Source organism: Salmo trutta, chromosome 17, assembly GCF_901001165.1.
Source record: "Salmo trutta chromosome 17, fSalTru1.1, whole genome shotgun sequence".
In the NCBI taxonomy this organism is placed as follows: domain Eukaryota; kingdom Metazoa; phylum Chordata; class Actinopteri; order Salmoniformes; family Salmonidae; genus Salmo; species Salmo trutta.
In genome coordinates this window covers 26,721,655-26,748,139 of record NC_042973.1, presented here as the reverse complement: position 1 = coordinate 26,748,139, position 26,485 = coordinate 26,721,655, and the positions used below count along the sequence as shown (strand labels likewise).

General features: G+C 43.0%; 1 protein-coding gene across 2 annotated transcripts in view; it reads right to left on the bottom strand.

Moving 5' to 3' along the window:
* Positions 1–3,620: 3,620 nt before the first annotated feature.
* Positions 3,621–26,485, bottom strand: part of LOC115151957 (enhancer of mRNA-decapping protein 4) — a 37,230-nt gene continuing 14,365 nt past the window's right edge. Inside the window, exons 5-29 of one of the 2 annotated variants that reach the window (XM_029696337.1) lie at positions 24,655–24,841; positions 24,151–24,298; positions 23,900–24,004; positions 23,685–23,794; positions 23,464–23,571; positions 23,193–23,288; positions 22,980–23,079; positions 22,690–22,870; positions 22,496–22,562; positions 22,295–22,386; positions 21,993–22,183; positions 21,795–21,874; positions 21,557–21,686; positions 20,775–21,283; positions 20,556–20,657; positions 20,161–20,304; positions 20,015–20,072; positions 19,622–19,802; positions 17,799–17,954; positions 17,577–17,692; positions 14,565–14,730; positions 14,104–14,290; positions 12,045–12,264; positions 10,854–11,017; positions 3,621–7,413 (exon numbers count right to left, since the gene is read on the bottom strand). In XM_029696337.1, coding sequence (XP_029552197.1) covers positions 7,230–7,413; positions 10,854–11,017; positions 12,045–12,264; positions 14,104–14,290; positions 14,565–14,730; positions 17,577–17,692; positions 17,799–17,954; positions 19,622–19,802; positions 20,015–20,072; positions 20,161–20,304; positions 20,556–20,657; positions 20,775–21,283; positions 21,557–21,686; positions 21,795–21,874; positions 21,993–22,183; positions 22,295–22,386; positions 22,496–22,562; positions 22,690–22,870; positions 22,980–23,079; positions 23,193–23,288; positions 23,464–23,571; positions 23,685–23,794; positions 23,900–24,004; positions 24,151–24,298; positions 24,655–24,841 — 3,782 coding nt within the window. In that variant the 3' untranslated portion in view covers positions 3,621–7,229. The remainder of the gene's footprint in view (positions 7,414–10,853; positions 11,018–12,044; positions 12,265–14,103; positions 14,291–14,564; positions 14,731–17,576; positions 17,693–17,798; positions 17,955–19,621; positions 19,803–20,014; positions 20,073–20,160; positions 20,305–20,555; positions 20,658–20,774; positions 21,284–21,556; positions 21,687–21,794; positions 21,875–21,992; positions 22,184–22,294; positions 22,387–22,495; positions 22,563–22,689; positions 22,871–22,979; positions 23,080–23,192; positions 23,289–23,463; positions 23,572–23,684; positions 23,795–23,899; positions 24,005–24,150; positions 24,299–24,654; positions 24,842–26,485) is intronic. The other variant, XM_029696338.1, reaches the window with a different exon arrangement.

The following is a 26,485-nucleotide window of genomic DNA, read 5'->3' as shown; positions in this document are numbered from 1 at the left end:
GCAATGCTAATTGGCTATTATTTTAAACTTTTTTTTTTATCAAGGGAGGCAACAATGTCATACTCGTTTGGACCAGACAGCATCTGATCTACACATACAGAGACAGAGGGACACTGTTTTGCCTGCTCGAATGCTTTCTCCGGTGAGATACATTCAGCCTCGTGTGAATTGAAGGACAATTATGAAACACAGAGAGAAGAAAGATAAATAATTTGTGTTTTTCTTTTTTTCTTAGTCAATTTTTTGGGGAAGCCTGGCTTCCCTTGGCTTCATGAATACACGTCACTGAACATTCATGTTCTGATCAAACGACCAATGTTTATCACTGCTAATTCTTACTTACAGTACTTCTTATGACTTAGTTACAGTTCATGAAGTGCAAGTTAGTGTACATGCATAGTAAAGATGATATTAATAGGCTTGCTTTGCTGGGGATGATTATCACTATGACTCACGATCTGTTGCAAATATTTAACATATTCCATACATCACTGAGAGCGATTTGTCATATTCCTGGAATTCCCGTGGGAGCTATGTCTCAAGGTGCCATTGCAGGGTACAGTCACCGGGGACAACGTGTCTTGCATTGATCCTAGACCAGCGGTGGAAAAAGTACCCAATTGTCATACTTGAGTAAAAGTAAAGATACCTTAATAGAAAATGACTCAAGTAAAAAAAGTCACCCAGTAAAATACTACTTGAGTAAAAGTCTGAAAGTATTTGGTTTTAAATATACTTAAGTATTAAAAGTAAATGTAATTGCTCAAATATACTTAAGTATCAACATGTAAAAGTATGAATAATTTCAAATTCCTTATATAAAGCAAACCAGGCGGGAGCATTTTCTTAAAAAAAGAAATTGCCAGGGGCATGCTCCAACACTCAGACATAATTTACAAACGAAGCATGTGTGTTTAGTGAGTCCGCCAGATCAGAGGCAGTAGCGATGACCAGGGATGTTCTCTTGATAAGTGCGTGAATTGGACCATTTCCCTCTCCTGCTAAGCATTCAAAATGTAAGGAGTACTTCTGGGTGTCATTGAAAATGTATGGAGTAAAAAGTAAAGAATTTCATTAGGAATGTAGTGAAGTAAAAGTAGTCAGAAATATAAATATTAAAGTACAGATACCCCAAAAAACGACTTAAGTAGTACTTTCAAGTATTTTTACACCACTGTCCCAGACCCCCCCATCCCAGGTGGGCAACCATAAAATCTGCTGTCTACACAGAACAAAGCACCATGGACATAAGCTGCACTGACCTTGGGGTGATGGGAGCCAATGGAGTTATGTTCTTCCTCAATAGCCCTTTAGGAACACAACCACACACACACACTGACACCACTGAATCACACACAACTCATTAGTGCTAGAGGACACAAGTTCCTGTAACTCCTCAGAACAGAAGTAGAAGTCTATCCATAAATATTCATTCTCAGCCTTGACTAAGGGTGAAGAGTCGAGGTATGTCAAGCTCAGCTGCCGTTTCATTTCACAGTGTTTGTTTAGGGACTCCACACCACGCTAAGTTCCTGCTGGAGAGAGGATGCGGGAAGTGGGTGAGGGGAGGAGGGTAATTATTTAATTATTGGGGCAGGGCTGATGTGAAGATGTGTGTGGAGAGCTCAGAGGGGCGTTGTCTGATGAATCATATGGTGGAGAGATTCAGGTGGAGAAATTAAATTCCTCCCCATGCCTCCCTGTATGCTCCTTAAAGACTGTAAACTCTACAGCAACCAAACCAGAAGCTTAATTTGCAAACAAAGGATTCAGGAGAGGCGCTTTATATTGCCTCACTTAATTGTGAAATTGTGGGATAAAGTGGATGCAATTCTCCTGGAGAGCCTGAACCTGATTTAATGAGGAATGAATGGCTGCTCCATATGCCTGTGTACTGCAGTGAACTACCTTTTGAACACTTTCAAACCACAGAGGCATAACTTCTGGAGGGAGGGAGGGAGGGGGGGTAGAGAGAGAAGTGAGGAGAAAGAGAGAGTGAGAAAGAAGCATATTGGTATGGGATGCTGCTTCCAAAGGTTGCGGTGTATGTGCATACATTAAATTTTCTTTTTACACAATTTTGACGCGAAAATAACAGTTAGAGCTGAGGGATTGCTCTGATCCGCACTGACAGAAAGGAGGACTATCTAATGCTTGTGCGCATTCGGAGGCTCACATGTTTAGATGAGATACTGGGCTACTCTCTGGAGAGCCTACCAGGGTAAAGCAGATGAGATTCATTCATGATTTATTTCCATCGGCATGTTTTCCCTATTAAATTCCCCAATGAATAGTAGGCCATTACATCAGCACCCTCCTTAGAAGAGGGAATCAAGGTGGCTGTTTCAATTGTCCTGATAAAGCATACAACTATTACAGAATACAGATCAGCCAATATAATGCATAGGCTATTATGAGAACTAGACAAAGCACTTTGTTCATCTAGAATGTTTTATTCTTCTCAGACCACACACATTGACGCTTCGACTGAGCGTGGCGATCTAGTGTAGTAGGCTAGGCTACCCGGTACCCAATAACAAAGTGCATGTGAATTCAAATGTATTAGAATAGATGACCATATAGTACACTATAGGGTAACTAGCCTCCCGGGGTAACTGCCCAATCCTCCATAGTTTGTTTGCCTAAGCATGACTATCATCCCCATACCACATTCTGACTAAACGTTGCTGTTTTTAGTGTCAGCAACTGGACATTGTTCTTAGGGGGCTAGTTACCCTAATATGGTCAAATGAGAGTAAAAAACAAAAGTCAATTGTTTACTTGAAATTAAAGTCAGTTGCCACATATCTTTACAATCATTTAATTTATTTTAATCCGTAAACTATTTTCCCCGCGTAAGAAAATTCATTTTCCATTCAAACATTTAATATATTCTAACTCAATCATTTCGTCCCTCGGCACCGAGCAAATTTGGAATTGGAACCTTTTCCGGTGTCCACTTCTGCGCGACTCGTTCCCCGATAATTACGAGACGCGTTTGATAAATGCCACTTGTGAACCCCCAACATAGTACTAACAAATTAAACGGTTATTTATATGGAAAAATGTACATTTCTAAAAGTAAACACTTACTCAGATGGAGAGCAACAGGCAAGAAAAGACACGCGTAATTCACGAGCGATACCATTCTGCACAGGCCGCTCAACTCTGGAAAAAAAGACCACGTCCAAATGTTACAATCCGTTAGCTGAGCACAGCTACTTTGCTACCTGCCTCGGCACGGTAATACTACACAGGTGATACAGTATCTCGCATCATGCACAAGAGAAGAGCGCCTACTCACTCCTATGTGCATCTAGTGCGCGTGTGAGGGAGGGCGAATTTGTGTGACCAAGGCAGACTCAATCTCATCTCTGTATCATTAGATGGATATCGGCATATACCTCATAAGTGTTATTTTACTCTCAATATGCCAATAAACCCATGCTTGTCCTCATGAAAACAAACATTCGTATGTCAAAAACTTACCATATTTGTTTTTTCGTGCGAGTTTACGCAACTGATTCAAACGCGGGCTATTTATTATCTTGACCAAATGTACAAACTTCATTGTGGTGTCAAATAGGAGACATGAGAAATAAAAAAAACACTGAAATCCATTGAAGTAATTTATTTTTTATTCCAAAATGTTGAGGGTAAAATATACAACATAATCCAAGCACAGGGAACAAAACGATCCAAATTGGTCAGGATAATATTCTTTGTAAACTAGGGGAAAAAAATAGATACTGTATAGCGTTTATGTGCAAGCTTCCGATCAAAATACAGGTCTGTGATTCTTGCGGCTTAACCATGATCAATATGAAACATAAAAGTGGAACTACCTAAGAGCATGGAAACCATCCTGCTTTCACACTTCAGGTCACAATTGCTATTCCAAATGAACATTAGTTTAAGTGAATCGAGCACTCAGTGAAAAGGGTCCGTTTCCATCAATCCAGACGTAACTTTCAGTACAATAAAGGATGGATAGTCCACCGACCCGACCATGGACAGATTCGTCCTCTAACTCCCAACCTTGTGCAGAAAAATAAAAACGAGATTCATGTCTGCTTTACACAGCTTTGTGGTTTGGTAAAACAGATGGCTTATAAACCTTGAAGATAGTGGTTTGCCTTTTTAATGCATGATCTGCAGGGATTGGCAACTATCGGCCCGCAGTCCTCCCCTTCGAAGGCCCGCGAATCAACCCCCCCCCCCCACAAAAAAGGGAACTCAGTTGGGGTCTCAATTGACCGTTGCAAGTTAGAATAGTAGACTAAAGAAGGTGCAGTTTCGAAATGTGGTTGTGCATCAGCAGTTTTACTGTTGTCCGTCACTGATAGTAAGTGAATTTGCTCATGTCAGCAAAAATAAAAAATATTCAGATTGCCAGGTTAATTTATCAACCAAATATCTAAACTAATCATGTTCTAACTAACGTCGTCAGGAGTCCCAATTGATATTGTTAGTCTCACTGAGACAACATTTTAAAAATAGCAAAGATCTTCACCACATGGAAAAACGTGTAGAATTGCAGCAACCTTGCTTAAAAAACGGCAACATTTACTCTACACCACATGTCGAAATTAACTAAAACGTTAAAAAAAATTTTTTTTAATCTACTGTCAAGAGGAGGGCACTAAGACGTTTTGCTTGCAATGAGTGTGGGGTATGGATGTGGGTACACAGACTCAAGTATCTGCAGCCCCTCATTTGTATCCCCCACCCCCAGCATGCAGGCATGCCTAGCGTTTTGTCTATCAATCAAATCAGCAGCTAAAGATGATCTGGCAACTATACACAGTGTACAAAACATTAAGGACACCTACTCTTTCCATAACAGACTGACCAGGTGAATCCAGGTGAAAGCTACTCCTTATTGATGTCACCTGTTAAATCCACTTCAATCAGTGTATCTGAAGGGGAGGGGGCAAGTTAAAGGATTTTTAAGCATTTGAGAGATGGATTGTGTACGTGTGCCATTCAGAGATTGAATGGGCAAAACAAAATATGTAAGTGCCTTTGAAAGGGGTATGGTAGTAGCTGCCAGACACCAATTTGTGTGAAGAACTGGAACACTGCTGGGGTTTTTCATGCTCAACAATGGTCCACCACCCAAAGGACATCCAGCCAACTTGACAACTGTGGGAAGCATTGGAGTCAACATGGGCCAGCATCCCTGTGGAACGCTTGACACCTTATAGAGTCCATGTCCCGACGATTTAGGCTGGGGAGAAGGAGTGCAACATATTAGGAAGGTGTTCTTAATGTTTTGTACACTCAGTGTATCGTGTTCACTGATGAAACTCAGTAATTGAAGCAAAGAAAAAAGGTGATTCCTGACTCCAGTTTAACAAGTCATGATAAATAAATTGGACCGCCAAAGGTGACCATCACTACAGTCAAACTAAAACATAATTCTGGCCTAGTTAAATAAGCATGCTGTTTCAGGACTGTGTTTCAGGACTGTGCAGTGTACGGAATGACAAGAAACACCGCCAAGCTTAAATCACACTGCCCTATGACACCTTATTCTGTTTTAGGTTTAAGGAATTTTAAAACAGATGACACCAGAACCACCATAAATAATAACTGTCCATGCAATTAGATGGCAAGACATCAATAGCAGAGATTGACATTTTGGTATACACTAGACAAGTTTAGAATAGGTTTAAACTTTTCCTATCACTCATACAGTAAATTGGAATCACATACCCAAGCAAATTTAGATCAGACTTATTCTAGCAAGCCCCTATTGTCAAATAATGTTTGTATACTTAACGCACAGATTCTCTCTCGCTGTGCCATTTGAGCCCTTGTTTGCAAAAGAAGACATTGATGAGAGGTGCGAAAAAGCCCAGGCACCAACTTTTACAGTCAGGCAAATAGTTGGTTTACAAATGGCACAACAGACTAAAGGTGGTGGAGGGCAAATTCCCATGCGTGAAGTACAATAAGGCACTTTCTATAAAGGTTTTGTAGCACATTAAGGTTTTGAGATGGAAAACATACAAAGTCTTACTCACTTGAATCTGTGCAACTCGAATGGTTACAATAAACTGACCACAGTGGCAGAGCAGGCATTGTGCAGTTGACGTTCATAATGCAACCCAACATTGGAGTGTCAAAGGTCTGTACCAGGCCCCACCCCCCCAGTTGCTGTACTTTCCCACTATACTTTGTAAGCTTCTATAGAAACCACACTAAACAATATAAATGTGATTGCATTTTCACAAAGGGCTGTCCTCTAGAGACCAGGACAAGTACATCAGGTTTACACACATTACTTGGGTATCCAAAAACAAGACATAATCAGTAACAATAATCTGTTAGAAGCATTTACTATGGATGATAATTACTTCAAATAAGTCTGAGGAAGTATACAAGTCATACAAATGTTAAGGATTGTTGTAATATATATATATATATATATATATATATATAAAAAAAGGGGGCACAAAAGAAAATAAAGATTTTTCAGGGGCATGAGTGAATTTCACTGAGGTTCCATCAAAAATAAAATAAAAACAGTTGACCTTGACCCTATAAAACTGTACAAAGACAGCCATTTCAGTTTCTAAGACTCCACAAGCATACCCCTGTTCTCTTTACATAGAAATATGGTCAGTCTAATATATAGGAAAGAGCAGAGAAAGGCTTTATTACAATACTAACAGTGCAGATTCAAAGCCTACTGTAGAAGTCCCTCAAAGCAAAATACCATTCTGAACTAAAGTCAGAACTTTGGATTGAACAAAATGGTTGAACATACAGAAAACATAATAGAACATAAAGTGCCCATCCATCTGTTTCGACTGTCTACATTTAGGATTGTTTTTTTCCTCTAACAAACTCTTGCTGCTATGACAGGGAAATTGACTGAAATAAGCAAATGGCAACGTTCATAGATCTTATGATGAACAGGGGGTTTCAAACTGAGAAAAATCCTTCAATCTACAAGTCCAAAAAGGGAAAAACCAGTCAGTTCTTGCCATTTTTACCACTTAAAAAATGAGGATAACAAAAAATAAATTCAATTGCAATGTATAATGCATCAGAGAGAGCTGAGGGTACAGGAAGTTTAGTGCAATTACACAACATGCTCACATCTCTAACTAAATGCCGCTCCCCTCAGTACCTCAATGAAACTCACTGCACCTTATTCTAACTGTATGGGAGCAGAGCAGGAAGAGAAGGGGCTCCATCGATGGGCACCAAGTACAGAACTAGTGATTGACCAGGCCTTGAAGCATCATCACCAGGCGCCGGGCTCTCTTGCTAAGAGGACTGTGTGGGTCCTGCTGCAGGAACTGGAACAGTTTCTGTCGGACCTGGGACAGCACAGTACTCATGTGGTCTCTCGTCACCGGATCACCATGGTCCAGGTTCATCACAGCATCCTCCAAGTAACTGATACAGACAGAGAAGTTTACCGTGGGCTTTCAAAATCCTCAAATTGTACCATTTAAGCCAATAGTGTTGTTGGCTTGTGTGTACCGACAAAGCCACCTTTATTTCCATGCAGCCGAAGGCAAAGATTTGAATGGCTTGATTAAAACAGAGTAAATGCAGTGTTGTGGCTGATCACCCAGCAGCCCTGTCCCGTTATCCAATCCAGATGGCTCAACCCAAATTAATCCCATCAGATTGGGTCTACAGATGTAAAATTAAAACAATTCGAATGCATTTAAAACCTCTAAACACAGTTAACTCAATGGTAATGTTGGGGTTTAAGAACCATTAATCTCCCTACGCTCAAAGTGCCCAATTACTCTAATTTCAGCTAAACCCATCCCCCCACACATTGAACAACAGCCAGCCCTATCAGGTCTCTTCTCTACTGAACCTGATATGACTTTAAAAGCCCTTGCACGCAAAGTACATTTTTTGGGGGACGATGACATGAAATGTGCATGATATAAGATATTAAATATTCAAGAGTAGCACATCTCTTCTGTAATATATCTTGCACACCTGGTTAAAAACAGTTGCACTGCAACAGCCAATCAATACCATGCATTAAGGCATTGGACTGTATGCAAACACCCTTTAGGTGTACAGCCTCAGCAGCTACACCCCACACACAGATTCAGTCCCACAGATGGTGTATAACTCAACAGCTGGCCAGTATGAGGCTGATAGTTTTTAGGGTGCAATTCAAACTGGATTGAGACTGGTCATCTGAGCTTTTAAAGAGCATTAAAGGGACTTGGCACGTCATTGTCTGGACATTATTCCCATATTCATAGGCCCATTCTGTTCCCATAACACACATTTGTTAAGTGGGCCAGAAGGGTGAAAAGCATTACAGCTGCAGTTTGATACAGCTCAACATGGAGGAAATGCACCGAATGTTGATCTGCCATTTGTCTGCAGTTTGTTCGGCGGGGCGTTTAAGGGACCACCTGACGTCTGACTGCCGACATTTCCTCGTGATTCAACATGTAGAATCAGATTGCAAATTCCATCCGGCGCTCTAAATCAGAGGTGCTAAGTACTCTCAGCCGGCAAACGCTACGTGTCCGAGCCTTAAAGTGGCAACATGTAACATTTTGGGAGACCCAGCCAAATTCACAGACGTGAGTTAAAGATATATCATTCTACTTGAAAGTAAGTCTAAGAAGCAGTAGGTCTGTTCTATGTGCTCAACTTAAATTTTGTTTTAGGGTCTTTTACACTGCATTCGGAAAGTATTCAGACCCCTTAACTTTTCCCAAATTTTGTGACAGTAGTCTTATTCTACAAATGATTAAAATGTTTTTCCTCATCCACACACAATGAAAGCGAAAACAGGTTTAGACATTTTTACAAGTGTATTAAAAATTAAGAGAAATATCTTATTTACAAGTATTCAGACCCTTTGCTATGAGACACGAAAATGAGCTCCGGTGCATGCTGTTTCCATTTATCATCCTTAAGATGTTTCTACAACTTGGAGTCCACCTGCGGTCAATTCAATTGATTGGACATGATTTGGAAAAGCACACATCTGTCTACATAAGGTCCCACAGTTGACAGTACATGTCAGAGCAAAAACCAAGACATAAAGTCGAAGGAATTGTCAATGGAGCTCAGAGACGAGATTGTGCTGAGGCACAGATCTGGGGAAGGGTAGCAAAAATTGTCTGCAATATTTAAGGTCCCCAAATACACTGGCCTCCATTCTTAAACGGAAAAAGTTTGGAACCACCAAGACTCATCCTAGAGCTGGCCCCCTGCCAAACTGAGCAATCGAGGGAAAAGGGCCTTGGTCAGGGAGGTCACAGAGCTCCAGAGTTCCTCTGTGGAGATGAGAGAACCTTCCAGAAGGACAACCATCTCTGCAGCACTCCACTAATCAGGTCTTTATGGTAGAGTGACCAGACGGAAGCCACTCCTCAGTAAAAAGCACGACAGCCTGCTTGGAGTTTGCCAAAAGGCACCTAAAGGACTCAGACAATGAGAAACAAGATTCTCTGGACTGACCAAGATTGAACTATTTTGCCTGAATGCCAAGCGTCACATCTGGAGGAAACGTGGCACCATCCCTACAGTGAAGCATGGTGGTGGCAGCATCATGCTGTGGGGATGTTTTTCAGTGGCAGGGACTGGGAGACTAGTCAGAATCGAGGCAAAGATGAATTTAGCAAAGTACAGAGAGATCCTTGATGAAAACCTGCTGCAGAGACATCAGGACCTGACTGGGGTGAATGGTCACCTTCCATCAGGACAACGACCGTAAGCACACAGCCAAGACAACGCAGGAGTGGCTTTGGGACAAATCTCTGAATGTCCTTGAGTGGCCCAGCCAGAGCCTGGACTTGAACCCAATATAACATCTCTGGAGAGACCTGAAAAGAGCTGTACAGCAACACTCCCCATCCAACCTGACAGCACTTGAGAGGATGTGGATAGAAATGGGAGAAACTCCCCAAATATAGGCGTGCCAAGATTGTAGCGCCATACCCAAGAAGACTCGAGGCTGTAATTGATGCCAAATGTGCTTAAACAAAGTAATGAGTAAAGGGACTGAATACTCAGTGATATTTCCATTTTGTATTCTTTTTATATAAATTAGCAAAAGTAACAAAAAAAACATCTTGCTTTTTCATTATGGGGTAGTGTGTGTAGATTGAGGGAAAACATTTTTTTTTAGAATAAGGTAACGTAACAAAATGTGGAAAATGATGCCTGAATACTTTCGAATGCACTGTATTTTCATTTTTTTGCACCAGCTTCCACCAGCTGAAACAATATTTTGGGTTATGGAAAATATATATTTAACAGCTGTTTAGATTGTGTAGAGAATCATTGTACCATCTTATTTGGTCACAAACTGAAATTAGGATAACTATTACAGTTTTAGCAACCAGGAAATTGTGTTGCGATTTCAGCATAGCGCAACTGTTAAGGGTAACTGCCACTTTTCAACCTCATACACTCATTGACATCATCTACAGCACCTAACCAGTGTCTACATATGTAGAAAATAGGTGCATTTCTACGTTGTACAGGTTGATAAATCACAGTTTCTTAGTTTTAATCCGAACCTGTGATATCATAGAGAAGCATTTTTTAGGACCTTCTCTACACTGGTTTGGTGCTGGAGATAATGAAAATGAGGTTGAAAAGTGTTCCTTATGGGAGGCTTTAAATTGTGTAAGAGCACAAACCTGATTAAGATAGACAACAACAAAAAATCTAATCTCAAGCTGCCCATGGCCGACTTATTACATCCAAGGTGTGTAAGAATTTACATTGATGTGTTTTGAGTGTGTTTATATGTTTTAGCATGGGTGCATAGAGGGGTCTATGAGTTTGAGCATCAAATCTGTGGGTTATAACATGTTCCTGTGGGTGCACATGCATACCTGATCTTGAGCTCAGAGCGTGTGGCCAGGTTAGTGGATAGCTGCTGTATGAGGGACAGCAGCACTGGCTGGATCAGGGGGCAGGGATGCTGGCCAAACACTTGCTGGGAGTCGATGGTCTCGCACACATACAGAACCAGGTTTAGGTCAGAAGCTGACAGGGCCTATAGGGGAGGGGGTTGGAGGAGACACCACAGGTATATTTTATATGATGCCCTCGGATATCCCCCATGAAGTGGACGGGAGAGGCTGTGAGACTGATGGGATGGGTAGGTGCTTGGGCGGTATCCAGATTATCATAGTCCTTTTCTCATGCCAGGATATACAGTATTACCAGCATAGTACTACACAAGGGGCGCTAAAAAACACAAGAAAAGCCCATTGTGCCTCTACCAGAATACTAACAAAATTAGAACAGCGAAATCACAGATGCTTTTAGCTAAATGCTAACAAGTAAAAACATACATAACTAATTGCAAAGACAGCTCATAACGTTATACAGCCTAGCTAGTAGCTACCGAATGATATTTTCGGTGAGTGTGGACATTTACAAGCGAAAGTGAACAAAATAAATTGTGCAAATGAACAAAGTTGTGATGCATTCTTTTCTGAAGGAAGAGCAGCATGTGTACACAGAGCAGAAGGGAGTAGAGGAGAGAACAGAGGAGGGAAAAACCACTAGTAGAAGCACAGGGGGAAAAATGGCAGCTGTACAGATAACAGAGCTCTGACTTCTCAAACACGGCAGAGACATAAGATATCTGATAGCAAACATTTAGTAGTGAATTTCATACAAGTGTTACTTCATCACCTCACGTGCACCTCACAACAGAGACTCACTGATATAGAACTCTATGGACTCACCTGCTCCTGCTTTCTCCCATTGCGCCATTTACAAACAAACATGTGACTGGCTCAACTGTTCTGGGGAACTACAGTAAGCTTCATCATGTAAAATAATGTGACCGGTGAAATGAAGAACGCAATTTTCTTTATCTCCTAACGTATTGCACAATTTGACTGCAGGTATCAACTTAAAAAGTAGCTACAAATATTACGTTTTCATGAAAAACTTCTGAAATAGTTGACGGTAATGAAGAAACCCTCCCGTGTTTTTTCCCAAATACCCCGGTATACATCTTACAGTATACCGCCCAAGCCCATGACGGTGCATCGGGGAGCAGGACTCACCTGTTGGAAGGCCTGGTTGAGCTGTCCCTGCTGCAGCAGCTGCAGTATGTTGGCCTGCTGGGCCTGGTAGTCTAGGTGTGGGGTAGGGACGGGCGTGCCTGCAGCAGAGCGCATGGCCTGCATGATGCTGGAGGTCACAGCTGCCTGCTGCTCCTTCATGGCCATGCTCACCTCACCCTTCACTATGCGCTGCACCTGGGTCAGGATCGATTCCTGCAGGCTGGATGTAGGACAGAAGAAAATAGGCACAGTTATATAAACAAGGAATACTATCAAAACATTTACAGTGCATTCAGAAACTATTCAGACCCCTTGACTTTTCCCACATTTTGTTAAAGTTACAGCCTTATTCTAAATTGATTAAACACCCCCCCCCCCCCCCCCCCCCATCTACACACACACACAATACCCCATAATGACAAAGCGATTACAGGTTTAGACATTTTTGCAAATGTATTAAAAATAAAAAAACCTTCACATAAGTATTGAGACAATCTGCTATGAGACTCAAAATTGAGCTCAGGTGCATCCTGTTTCAATTGATCATCCTTGAGATGTTTCTACAAATTCATGAGTCCACCTGTGGTCAATTCAATTGTTTGGACATGATTTGCAAAAGGCACACAACTGTCTATATAAGGTCCCACAGTTGACAGTGCATGTCAGAGCAAAAACCAAGCCATAAGGTCGAAGGAATTGTCCGTAGAGCTCAGAGACAGGATTGTGCCGAGGCACAAATCTGGGGAAGGGTACCAAAACATTTCTGCAGCATTGAAGGTCCCCAAGAACACAGTGGCCTCAATCATTCTTAAAATGGAAGAAGTTTGGAACCACCAAGACTCCTCCTAGACTTGGCCGGCAGGCCAAACTGAGCAATCGGGGGAAAGGGCCTTGGTCAGGGAGGTGACCAAGAAGCCGATGGTCACTGACAGAGCTCCAGAGTTCCTCTGTGGAGATGGGAGAACCTTCCAGAAGGACAACCATCTCTGCAGCACTCCACCAATCAGGCCTTTATGGTAGCGTGGCCAGACAGAAGCCACTCCTCAGTAAAAGGCACATGACAGCCTGCTTGAAGTTGGCCAAAAGGCAGCTAAAGGATTCTCAAACCATGAGAAACAAGATTCTCTGGTCTGATGAAACCAACACTGAACTCTTTGGCCTAAATGCCAAGCGTCACGTCTGAAGGAAACTTGGCCCCATCCCTACTCTAAAGCAAAGTGGTGGCAGCATCCTGCTGTGGGGATGTTTTTCAGCGGCAGGGGCTGGGAAACTAGTCAGGATCGAAGTAAAGATGAATCGATCAAAGTACAGAGATCCTTGATGAAAACCTGCTCCAGAGCACTCAGGACCTCAGACTGTGGCGAAGGTTTACCTTTCAAAAAGACAACGACCCTAAGCACATAACCAAGACAACTCAGGAGTGGGTTTGGGACTAGACTCTGAATGTCCTTGAGTGGCCAAGCCTTAGCCCGGACTTGAACCCGATGGCACATCTCTGAAGAGACCGGCAAATTTCTCCCAATCCAACCTGACAGAGCTTGAGAGGATCTTTAGAGAAGAATGAAACTCCAAATACAGGTGTGCCAAGCTTGTAGTGTCATACCCAAGAAGACACAAGGCTGTAATTGCTGCCATAGGTGCTTCAACAAAGTACTGAGTAAAGGGTCTGAATAGTTATGTAAAACGTGAAATTTCCTTTATTTTTAATAAATTAGCAAAAATTTCTAAAAGCTGTTTTTGATTTGTCATTATGGGGTATTGATGGGGGAAAACACTAATCAATTTTAGAATAAGGCTATAACCTAACAAAACATAGAAAAAGTCAAGCGGTCTGAATACTTTCCGAATTAATATACTGTAAATGCTTGAAAACTGGTCATTTCCCAAACACTTATGGCTCAATCGAAATTAAGCCCAGGATTAAGGCGTTTGTTTTTCTACTCAACCAATCCATTACACAGCCACTCAACATGGCAACCCAAAATGCTTGCTAAGGCATCTATTAGGCATGTCTGATCAATCACAAAAAAAACAATGTAAAAAGCCTGGTTGGACTTACTTTCCCACCGTCATGTTGAGCTGGTGCTGGACCTCCGAGCGGACACTTGCTGTGACAGTGGTGGCCAGCTGATCCGTAGAATTCTGGAACGCGTCGATCATCTGCTGCAGCTGGCCAATCATAGGGTCCTGGCCCTCCTGCTCACGCTGCTTCCTGCTCTTCATATGGGTCTCCAGTTGCTGGATATCTACAGAGGAAAACAAACATCCACAGTACGACACAGTAAGATCTGTCAGGCATATTCAGATGTGCTGTTAGCACAATATAAAAATCAGCTGAAAAAATACAGCAAATGTTTATCAATACATACAAAGCCCACTGCTGTCAACATAGATGTATGACAAATGCAACAAGTTAAAAACTAGGCTAAGTCGATGACCTTGCTCTTGGGTGAAACTGCATAAAGCGAAGAAACAGCCTGAAACTCTGAGTGTTAACAGTTAGTAATAGGATTGTCATACACTCATGGGTTCCCTGCTTGAAGCTGTCATTGATCTGCTGGAACATAGACTGGCAGCCCCTCTCAAACACAGGCAGCACAATGCTCTGGAACGCATCCTTGTAGGCAGCCTGGATAGGCCCCTGCATTGCCTCAGCAGCTGCCCGGCCAATTGCATCTGTGGTGTTCTGCACAGAAAGGGATACAAAGTAATTTGTGTGTGTGCATTTTGACTGAAGACTGAATAAGTGAGCTATGAGACTACTTTACATCTTTTGATCCAATGACCAACCTAGGCTCTAGAGCAGGGCATGCTAAACTTTTTGGGCCCAAGACCCCATTTTGACATCAGAAATCTTTTGCGATCCTACAGTTAAAAAGAGATGTAATCAACAGCCAATGTTAACTTTTTAATTTGGGGCTATATTAAAAATCACTGACAGTTTTTCAAATTCAATCTGAAGGAAGTATAGTTTGAAGCAGGGGTTGGAACATAAATTATTTACTAATCGTTTTGTTCTGAACAGAACCATGCCATTTTTTTGTTATTCGTTCCACTGTTCTGACTAGCAAAATAAAGTTTTGAACTGGTTCAATCCAAAGGTATCAGTTTATATAATTCCTTTTAAAACAAACCTCAAATAAATAAATAAATAAATAAATAAATAAATAAATAAATGGTTAAGCAACAAATTGTATAGGAAAGTCATTAACCTCTCTGGGCCAGTGGGACGCTTGCGTCCCACCTACTCAACAGCCAGTGTAATCCCGTGGCGCGATATTCAAATACCTTAGAAATGCGATTACTTCAATTTCTCAAACATATGACTATTTTACACCATTTTAACCTGTCTAGGACCGGCGGGACGAATTCGTCCCACCTACGTAACAGCCAGTTGAATCCTGTGGCGCGATTTTCAAATACCTTTGAAATGCTATTACTTCAATTTCTCAAACATGACTATTTTACAGCTATTTAAAGACAAGACTCTCGTTAATCTAACCACACTGTCCGATTTCAAAAAGGCTTTACAACGAAAGCAAAACATTAGATTATGTCAGCAGAGTACCCAGCCAGAAATAATCAGACACCCATTTTTCAAGCTAGCATATGTCACATAAACCCAAACCACAGCTAAATGCAGCACTAACCTTTGATGATCTTCATCAGATGACACACCTAGGACATTATGTTATACAATACATGCATGTTTTGTTCAATCAAGTTCATATTTATATCAAAAACCAGCTTTTTACATTAGCATGTGACTAGCATGTGACTAGCATTCCCACCGAACACTTCCGGTGAATTTACTAAATTACTCACGATAAACGTTCACAAAAAACAAATTATTTTAAGAATTATAGATACAGAACTCCTTTATGCACTCGCTATGTCCGATTTTAAAATAGCTTTTCGGTGAAAGCACATTTTGCAATATTCTGAGTAGATAGCCCGGCCATCACAGGCTAGCTATTTTGACACCCACCAAGTGTGGTACTCACCAAACTCCGATTTACTATTAGAAAAGTTTGATTACCTTTGCTGTCTTCGTCAGAATGCACGCCCAGGACTTCTACTTCAATAACAAATGTTGGTTTGGTTCCAAATAATCCATAGTTATATCCAAATAGCGGCATTTTGTTCGTGCGTTTAAGACACTATCCGATGAGTAAAGAAGGATGACGCGTTTCGTGACAAAAAAAAATCTAAATATTCCATTACCGTACTTCGAAGCATGTCAACCGCTGTTTAAAATCAATTTTTATGCTATTTTTCTCGTAAAAAAAGCGATAATATTCCGACCGGGAGTCGTTTTCGTTCAAAGAGAGAGAAAGTAAACATGGTGTCGGCTCGTGCACGCGCCTCCAGTCTCATTGTCCTCAGATCGACCACTTACAAAATGTGCTAATGTTTTTCAGCCATGGCCTGCAAAGCCACCATTCATCGTTCTGGCGCCTTCTGAGAGCCTATGGGAGCGTTAGAAAATGTCACATCATGCCAGAGATCCCCTGTTTTGGTTAGAGATGATCAAGAAGGCCATGAAATGGTCAGAGAGAGCGCTTCCTGTTTGGAATCTTCTCAGGTTTTGGCCTGCCGAATGAGTTCTGTTATACTCACAGACACCATTCAAACAGTTTTAGAAACTTTAGGGTGTTTTCTATCCAAATCAAACAATTATATGCATATTCTAGTTACTGGGCAGGAGTAGTAACCAGATTAAATCGGGTACGTTTTTTATCCGGCCGTGCAAATACTGCCCCCTATCCCCAACAGGTTTTAAGAGCAAATTGTATTTTGCAGTAAGAGCATGGTTTAATCATAATGCAAGACAAACTGTGCTGTAGCGTGAGAGATGCAACTGTATTATAGTATCCTTATCTATGATTGAATACGTCAAACCCACTCTTCTCTAATTAAACATATGACCCTAATTTCTGAAATACGTTTGTAATGTGGTCAGTAGGCTACAGTAACCTATGCTTCAGAGGGGAGGGGCAGGTAGCCTAAACACACACCGGAAAAAATGTTCATAGGCGCTCCCCTCTGAACATTATTAAATAATGGTTCTGTTCCGGAACAGTATAGATCACTTTTGTACTTTTGGGGTTCTTTTTCCTGAACCGGTTCCAACCATTGGTTTGAAGTTACTGAAATGCATCAGAAAGGTATTGGGAAGTTCAGGAAAACGTCAAGGAAGATCAGGCAATAACTGTGCATGATCTTTTGTGTAGAAATTAACATGGTCTTCAATGATGTTCTTTCCTCTCCCCAGTTATTTGATGCAGATTTGGTGCCTAGTCCTGTCCACTCTGTTCTAGAGGGAAAGAAGGCATGTGTGTGTCTTAGCTTTAAGCAAATGGGGTCATAATAGTTTAAAGCCCCCATTGTTCAAAATGTAGAGCCACATTTTGTAGGAAGAAAACCAAAACCCCTGCTATAAGTAAATATCGAAGGCAAGTCACGTAACGTGGTTCTATGAACTAAAGCAGCGCATTTTTTTTAACCCCCCCTGAATTTGTTGCCACTAACCTTTGACTTGACGACTTTGCTAACGTTCTCCTTCAGTGCTGCCTCCACAGCCGTCAGCTTAGCAGCGATGGTGTTATTCATCTGGGCAGTAACAGGTTCCAGACTCTTGATAATGGCTGTTTAGTAGCAAGGCCAAACATTTACTTCTCAGTGATTATACAGTTAACTTCATTTGATAAAAACTGTTGAATAAGTTAGGAAAAAGGAAGGAAGTGTACTGACTGGGAGGAACAGTTTTCTTCATCTCCTCTCGGAGAGTCTTGTCCAGACGGTTACACAGGGTGTTGTTGAGAGTTTGAGCCAGCTGCTGGGAGAGATGCTCCTGGAGTTGCTGGTTACGGTTCTGTCCCTCTGCTAGGATTCTCTCCATTCTCCTCTCTGAGAAACACCGCCGGGTCAAGGATCAAACAGTGGGTTGATGAGGATGTGCTTCTGCAACAAAACTTTGGTCTTAAAGATGCAATACGCAGAAATGGCTCTGGCATTTTCTGGTTGCTAAAACTAATAGTAGGCCTAATTTCAGTTTGTGTGACAAAATAAGCATAAATATTTTATTTTCAGCTGTTTCAAGCTGGTGTACAAAACTGAAAGACGCAAAAATTTTACTTGAGAACGAGAAGAATCGCAATAGCGCACATAGAAGTGATCTACCGCTTAGACTTGCTTTCAATGACAATGACAGACCAATAACTAATTTCTATGTGAATTTGGTCAGATCGCCCGAGAAGTTACATATTGCAGCTTTAATTAGGCACCTAGATGTGAAAAAGCATCTTTATTCATGTGAATTGAATTCCATTTAAAACTACAATATCTGCATTCATAACACTTCCCTATACACTACATGGCCAAAAGTATGGGGACACCTGCTCGCCGAACATCTCATTCCGAAATCATGGTATTAATATGGTGTTGGTCCCCCCTTTGCTGCTAGAACAGCCTCCACTCTTCTGGGAAGGCTTTCCACTAGAGGTTGGAAAATTGCTGCAGGGACTTCCATTCAGCCATGGCTGCTTCCATTCAGCCACAAGTGCATTAGTGAGGTCAGGCACTGATGTTGGGCGATTAGGCCTGGCTCGCAGTTGGCATTCCAATTCATCCCAAAGGTGTTCAATGGGGTTGAGGTCAGGGCTCTGTGCAGTCCAGTCAACTTCTTCCACACCGATTGACAAGCCATTTCTGTATGGACCTTTGTGCCCGGGGGCATTGTCATTCTGAAACAGGAAAAGGCCTTCCCAAAAACTGTTACAACAAAGTTGGAAGCACAGAACCATCTAGAATGTCATTGTATGCTGTAGCGTTAAGATTTCCCTTCACTGGAACTAAGGAGCTTAGCCCGAACCATGAAAAACAGCCCCAGACCATTATTCCTCTTCCACTAAACTTTACAGTTGGCACTATGCATTTGGGCAGGTAGCGTTCCCCTGGCATCCGCCAAAACCAGATTTGTCCATCAGTGAAGCATGACTCATCACTCCAGAGAAAGCGTTTCCACTGCTCCCGAGTCCAATGACTGCGAAACCTATTTCATGAAGCTTCCGACGAACAGTTCTTGTGCTGACGTTGCTTCCAGAGGCAGTTTGGAACGCGGTAGTGAGTGTTGCAACCGGAGGACAGATGATTTTTACACGCTATGCACTTCAGCACTCGGTGATGCCGTTCTGTGAGCTTGTGTGGCCTACCACTTCACGGCTGAGCCGTTGTTGCTCCTAAAAGTTTCCACTTCACAATAACAGCACTTACAGTTGACGGGCAGAAATTTGATGAACTGACTTGTTGGAAAGGTGGCATCCTATGATAGCACCACGTTGAAAGTCACTGAGCTCTTCAGTAAGGGCCACTCTACTGCCAATGTTTGTCTATGGAGACTGCATGGCTGTGTGCCGAATCTAATTTGAAGGAGTGTCCACATACTTTTAGCCAAGTAGTATATATTGCAGTGATCATCTCATACCAAACCACAATTTTCAATGGTACCACTACAGAGGGAGGTCTAGGAGTTGGCACTGATTGTAATTTGTGACATGTCCCAGTTGTAAGGATACGTTCGTGCTCCTGCTGGCTGACCATGACGTGCTCCACATGGGCTATGACAGAGCTCTGCACTGCGTCCATGTGGCCTGTCACTCTCTGCAGCAGTTCTAGCTGACTCTGACGGAGATCCGCTAGCTCCCTCTGCTGGTTACGCAGCAGCATCAGCAGCTCTTCCTGCACCTCAGGGTTCATCTGCAACAGGTTAGAACAGATCACAGAGAGGGATGTTCAGAAGACCATGGTGTCTAAGCAAACCAGGTATACTGTATCATCTATTCATCAGGGAACAAATGGTATTGCCGAAAATGTATGTATAATGGAAACATCTTGGTGCCAGTATTATAATCACAACTTAAAGATAAAAAGTAACAGTGAATCATATTCGTTCAGCCATGATCCCTTACCTGATGTTGATGATTATGATGCTCAGGCTGCCTGGACTGAGAGGCATGAGACGCATCCCTAAAAAGAGAGAAGGCAAAGAGGCCATTAGACATGGAAGTAAATATCAGAGAATAACATTGTGGTAACTGCCATGGTCATCACCCACCCGTCATCTTTTTTACTCTTCCTCTTAAGTTTAGGGGAGCCTCTGGGAGAGCTCTTCCACTCCTTCACTGGCAGTCTTTGAGACGACCTGGCTCCACAGTTCCCAGAGGAGGACGCTAGACTGGCCACCTCGTCATCATGGTCACTGTTTGACAGGTAAACAAAGCAAGCGGAGGAGTTTAAGTGCCCACAATAGGTGGTGATAATGGGTACATGGCATGGGTACAAAAAAAAAACCTGTGCAGGTTTAGGATGAACATTAAATCAGAATCAAGAATACATTTAAATGAAAACTTTAATCAAGCACTGACTTCCAAAACACAGCAAATACTGCATCCCTCCAGGACCAGGGCTATTGACAATGAAATGGAAGTTCTAGAGATGTGACTATGTTACCTCTGTTCTGCACTGGCGTCCTGACTGTCATTCTGGGTTACGTGGTAGGTGCGTCTGTGGTATGGAGAGGACATGTGTCTGTCCTTCATTTCCTCCCTTGAGCTAAAAGCAAGAGATACCATTTAAAACTAAAAAGCCGATCTGTGTAGGCTCTTCAGGTTGCATGCATAGGTAAAGACACTGTGCCCATGTCAGCGCGTGTGTGTGAGACTGTCTTACCAGTCTCCTAGGCCGTTATCCCGCAGGCTGTTGCGCGTTTCCCGTGTGATGTCGGGAGCTGCAGGCCAGGGGTGGCTTGTGTTGTCGGAGCAGGCGGCAGCGGCGGCTGCAGCAGCATTCTCCTGTGACAGGGCATTCTCCAGTAGTGAAGGAGTGTTACTGAGCCTCTGCTCAGCCTCCACTGCTCCAGCACCCAGCTCCAGGGTCAGGTGGCCGTGGTCAGAGTTGTTCCGGTTCCGTGGAGAGAGGTGGTGAAGGGCTGAGGCTGCAGAAGCCATGCTGTCTGTGTGGAGGGCTGGGAGAGGGTCTCGGGATTCAGCTCCAGACACACCTCCCAGGCTTCGCTGCAGCGTCTCAGAGGCGATCTCAGGGATGTCCTGGGACATGGCCGTGGAGGCAGATGAGATGACGTCTGGAGAGCGGGCCAGGGTGGGAGAGGCATGCTGAATCAGCATAGGCTCAATGACCTGTGGGTCCAACGAGAGGGGCGGGTTTGGAGAGGGAAGCACCTGTAGAGGGCAGAAGGGGTAGGTGACGGGGAACATGAGCATATGAGGAGTGGTCTCTTGTGGAAGAGGGTACATCTTTATGAGACAGCAGGGAAGACCAAAATGGAACAAGGAGTAAGGATGTCACATACGACGGAGGGACAAGAGGTCTTGTAAGTTGACAAACACATGTTACGTTGGCCCCTCAGCCAATTGCGGCACACAATTCTGCATTCTAAACGTGTGTAATGACTGCGCTGTGAGTGCTAGCGTCCATGCAAGTGTGTGGACTACCGGCATGTTGTCTCCTAGGCCTGAGATGAGAAGGGAGCTGGCTCTGGGGCTGCTGGTGCTCGCACTGAGAGTCAGACTGCTACTGCTCTCCACAGACATCTTGGGGTTCTGGGTCAGCTCCTCTCCTCCCCTGCAGACATTGACATCACTAGAGTCAGGGATATCAAAGCACAATCTCTTTCCTTGTTCAGTCAATTATGAATTCCTTCCCTCTTATGCACCCTTCGAGTTGACCTACCTAGCGCCACTGTCAGAGTTGCTGGTCATGGCTGTCACCATTTTCAGGCTGCTGGCACTGCTGCCTGGGGAGGCTGGGACCTGGGAGAGAAGGGCAGAAATAAAGTTTAAAGCGCAATCAAGATCCAGGAGTAATATTCCTCCCTTGGATATTCGCTAGCATTTTGATAGAATAGTGAGTATTTGGAACTGGTCATACTGAAGCACTTGGGGTCATGAAGGCGTCAGGGGTCATGAGCTTGGGCATAGCGGTGGCGCCAGTGGGGGACATGAAGTCAGCAGGAGCAGGAAGGGTGGGAATCTTCCGGAGATCATTTTGGGAGCCACATCCGGACTCCTTGTCAGAGCTCAAACCTTCCATGCTCATGTCTGTCAAGTGATCCGAAAAACCTAGAAAAGCACAAAGACCGATTAATCCATGAAAAACAATGTTTCTAAAATCTCTTATACTGAGTAAAGAATAGTTTTGGTTTATGACGACCAACGGTTCTCTTAACTCACCAAAGCCATCGTTTGAGTCTGAGTGAGGCAGAAATAAGGACGAGCCAGACCCAAGGTTTGGCTGGAACCAGATCTGCACATCTTGAAGGGACCTGTGGACAGAAGAATACATCTAAACACTAATACGGGTGTATGAAATGGGATACTAAAAACAGATTATATGGTCACAATTTCAATGCAGACCTGAATGACAACACTCACTTTGTGTGGACACAGTATAGCTTTATTTGGATCCCAGCTCTGGATTCCATTGGGCCCTGGTTGCCCTCTAGATATAACAGGAAGAAAAAGACACTATAAAACCAAAATTATACCCATGATAATACAGGGGTTAGACCAGCCCATCGTTAGATTAGGTAGTAGTGGTAATCGGGTTCCAAGAAGGTGAAACCAACCTGCAGTCATACTCTCGCTCTCCTCATCTTGGGGGAGGACCTCTGTGTGGCGCAGGCGGCTGCGGCTGACGTCCTGAACACCAAAGCTGAGTACAGGGTGTGTAAGCAGGAACTCAGACACAGCTGTGAAGCTGGCATGGCCCTTCTCCTGGTCCTGCAACAACTCCATCACATACAACACCTAAAGGGACAACACAAAACAGGGTTAATAACTCATCCTGATACCCAAAAAGGATTACAGTTGGTAGATAGATCATAGTGATACAGCAGGACACAGATGTTATTCTGACCTTTCTCTGTACGTCGCTGAGGATGAGGCATTCTGCAGAGAGGTCCAGGCTGGCCTTTAGACTGGGCAGGACTGAGGAGTTGAACGGGTCTGGAGAAAACCTGATGGACATGTACATAGGCTCTCGTTAAAACAGGTCCAGTAACGGAGGTATGAATGAGACAACTTGCAAAGCATGAAAGAGCAGTCAAAAACACAGGTAAAACAGTCAGACCTGATGGTCTGCAGGCAGGTCCATGACACTGTGCACCACATCTTCAGCTCCTGATTCTGATCAGCTCCAGTAATCAGAAAGCGCCAGAATGGAACACTAGAAAGGAAAAAATGGGGGTCTAAATCAATCTCTCATGGGTCCTTAAGAGTAAATTACACTGATTGCATTGGGTAATGCTCTAAAGATCCATGCGTCTATGTAATCCTGGGTAACCCTCAACACCTGTTCAGCTAAAGACGTACAGCAGCAGAAGGGAACAGTAGGGACTTACTCTGGGTCCTGTTTCTTGTGGTTGTCACAGAACAGCAGGCAGGAGAGGGGGTTACCATTGTGGGGCTGCCACTCATGCAGACATCTGTGAAAGAAGCCGGGGAGAGGACTTCACAGAGGAAAGTAAAAGTAACCATAGAGATACAGATGGAAAGGAATTGCAAGAAACTGGAATTGAAATATAAATATTATAAAATAGAGTAATACTGAGTCAAGATCTACCTTGGCTGGTCCTGTCCTTCAATGTAGATTTGCCAGAACTTTACATAACCATCATGACTGGCTGTGGCCAAGACTGTGCCATCTGGAGACAGGGCACCTTCACTTATACGCTGGAGAAAAACACCACCCAAAACTCAATTTCCATACTAAAAACCAGTATGTAAATAAGTGCTTTCTATACTGGAAACAGACAATGTGATTACTAAATGCCCTACATCTGTATGTCCTTTTATGGTTATAACTCCGTCCTTCAGGTCAGTGGCATCTACTGGCCAGGTGCTATTGTTGCTGCGGAGGATCTCCAGATCCCACACCTCAGCCTGGGGAGAAAAGACAGGACAATCAGCAAAAGAGAGGGAGTGAATTAAAAAGATTGAGAAAATAGTACAAAGGGACGAGGAGGAAGAGTTTGTCTGAGACATGGGTAAATAAATAAGTCTGATTGTGTCCAATAGGGCATACATACCCTGTCTTCATGCAGCAGGGCCAGGGTCTGGCTGGCATCCTCAGGGTTCTCTTCATTGTCCTCTAGGATGAAGGGACACCAGATCAACCTCCTATTGGAGTTTAGAGGTGTGTCTTCAGGCCTCCGGATGTGGACAACCACTTGATCCCTGAGAAGCATGTGGGTTAAGGTGTGTAACAGCTGTACACCACAGGATGTCGGTGACACCTTAATTGGGGAGGACGTACTCGTAATGGCTGAAGCGGAATTTGTGGAATGGTATCAAATACATCCAACACATGGTTTTCATGCGTTTGATGCCATTCCGTTCGCTCCAGCCATTATTATGAGCCGTACTCCCCTCAGCAGTCTCCACTGCTGTACACACATCACAAAGTACTTTTAAAAAAAGGTCAAAACTAGGTAAATGTATAGTTAAAAATTTTTTTTTAACTTAACCTTTAACTACACGAAGGAGTAAGGGACCAACTGAAGTGTAATTCTTGGGCAGAATGAAGAGGATACTGGATCTTGCTGCTGTGGCAGGTGAGCTGCCAGATGACCAGGTTGCCAGCTTCGTCAACACATCCCAGCAGGGTGGAATCCAGATGGGCAAAGGCCAGGTCTGTGACTGCACCAGTGAAGCCCTTCAGCAGGGTGCGCTCCGCGGAGCCCAGGCTCAACACACGGATCATGGCCTGGTTGTTTGCTCCTGTACACAAGTACAAAACATGAGTTTGCGAGCCAACTTCTGTCACATTCTGAATCTTTTGGTTTTACATGGAAAGCTTAAGCAGAGTTAAATACCCAGTGCTGGACTTGGGCAGGAGCTTACCGGAGCAGAGTACTGGCACCTCAAATTTGTTACTGCTTGAGCTCTAGCACCTCTTATAGAATACTAGCTTTAAAGTATTGTGGCGCTCCTGCACCTAAATATCAAGTATTGGCACGTTGTTTGTAATTCTGTCATCACTATGAGGTTGATTAAATGCTTTTAATGACATAGGGAAATCAATACAGACAAATGAATAGATCACAGGGGTCTTGGCAGTCACACTCAGGTTGGGCAATATTACTATAGCATCGTCTATATAAGATGATTGACAGCCATTGCCGATGGTGACAACATCGTGATGTGACACACGATGGTTTGACTGGCGCCACCCAAGCAAAGCAAAATGACAAGTCAATCTTGCTCTCTGACGCCATCTTGTCTACCTGTTTAAAAAGAGTTGCCAATAATCACCTTCTCATCCCTCTCCACTCAACAGGCTATGAATATGACTGAAGGATATGGCTTTGTTTTATGCATGGCTTTCTCACGATGAAACAACGAACCTAACAGAAATCCATCTCAAAATGCTATTTGAATAGCCTAAAAATGTAAGGTAGCCAGAGGATTAATAATGAGAGAACGTAACGACTATAACAACTGTTCCCTGAAGGAAGGAAACGAGGTACAACAAGCTACGGTGAGTCGCACGCTCGTGACTTAGGTTGAAAGATCTACAATCACACCTAACAAGGCGAATTAAATCTGCGCTTCACATAACGGTGTTGTACCTCGTTTCCCCTCCTTCAGGGAACAGTAGTTATAGTCAGAACATTACACCAACTTTGGTACAACAAACTATGGGGGAATATGATCACGCCCCAAGCCGACCCCAACTGATACTAAATGAAAACAGCTGATGGTAGACCACCAAGACCTGACCCCGCCAGATGCGGCAGTCTGGGTACTGCCCAGACTAGAGGTCGACCGATTAATAGGCATGGCCGATAAATTAGGGCCGATTTCAAGTTTATAACAATCGGTATTCTTGGACGTCGATTACATTGCACTCCAAGGACACTGCGTGGCAGGATGACCATCTGTTACGCGAGTGCAGCAAGGAGCCAAGGTTAGTTGCTAGCTAGCTAGCTTTAAACTTATCTTATAATTTTTTTTGATCAATCTTAACATAATCACTAGTTAACTACACATGGTTGATATTACTAGTTTAACTAGCTTGTCCTATGATGCAAATAATCAATGCGGTGCCTGTTAATTTATCATTGAATCACAGCCAACTTCGCCAAATGGGTGATTTAACAAGTGCATTCGCGAAAAAAAGCACTGTCGTTGCACCAATGTACCTAACCATAAAAATCAATACACAGGTATATATATATTTTTTAAACCTGCATATTTAGTTAAGAAATTAATGTTAGCAGGCAATATTAACTAGGGAAATTGTGCCACTTCTCTTGCATTCTGTGCAAGCAGACTCAGGGTTTTCGAAATGATTGTTTTTGGATTTAACCATATTCATGACCTAAGGCTCGTATTTCTGTGTGTTTATTATATTCTAATTAA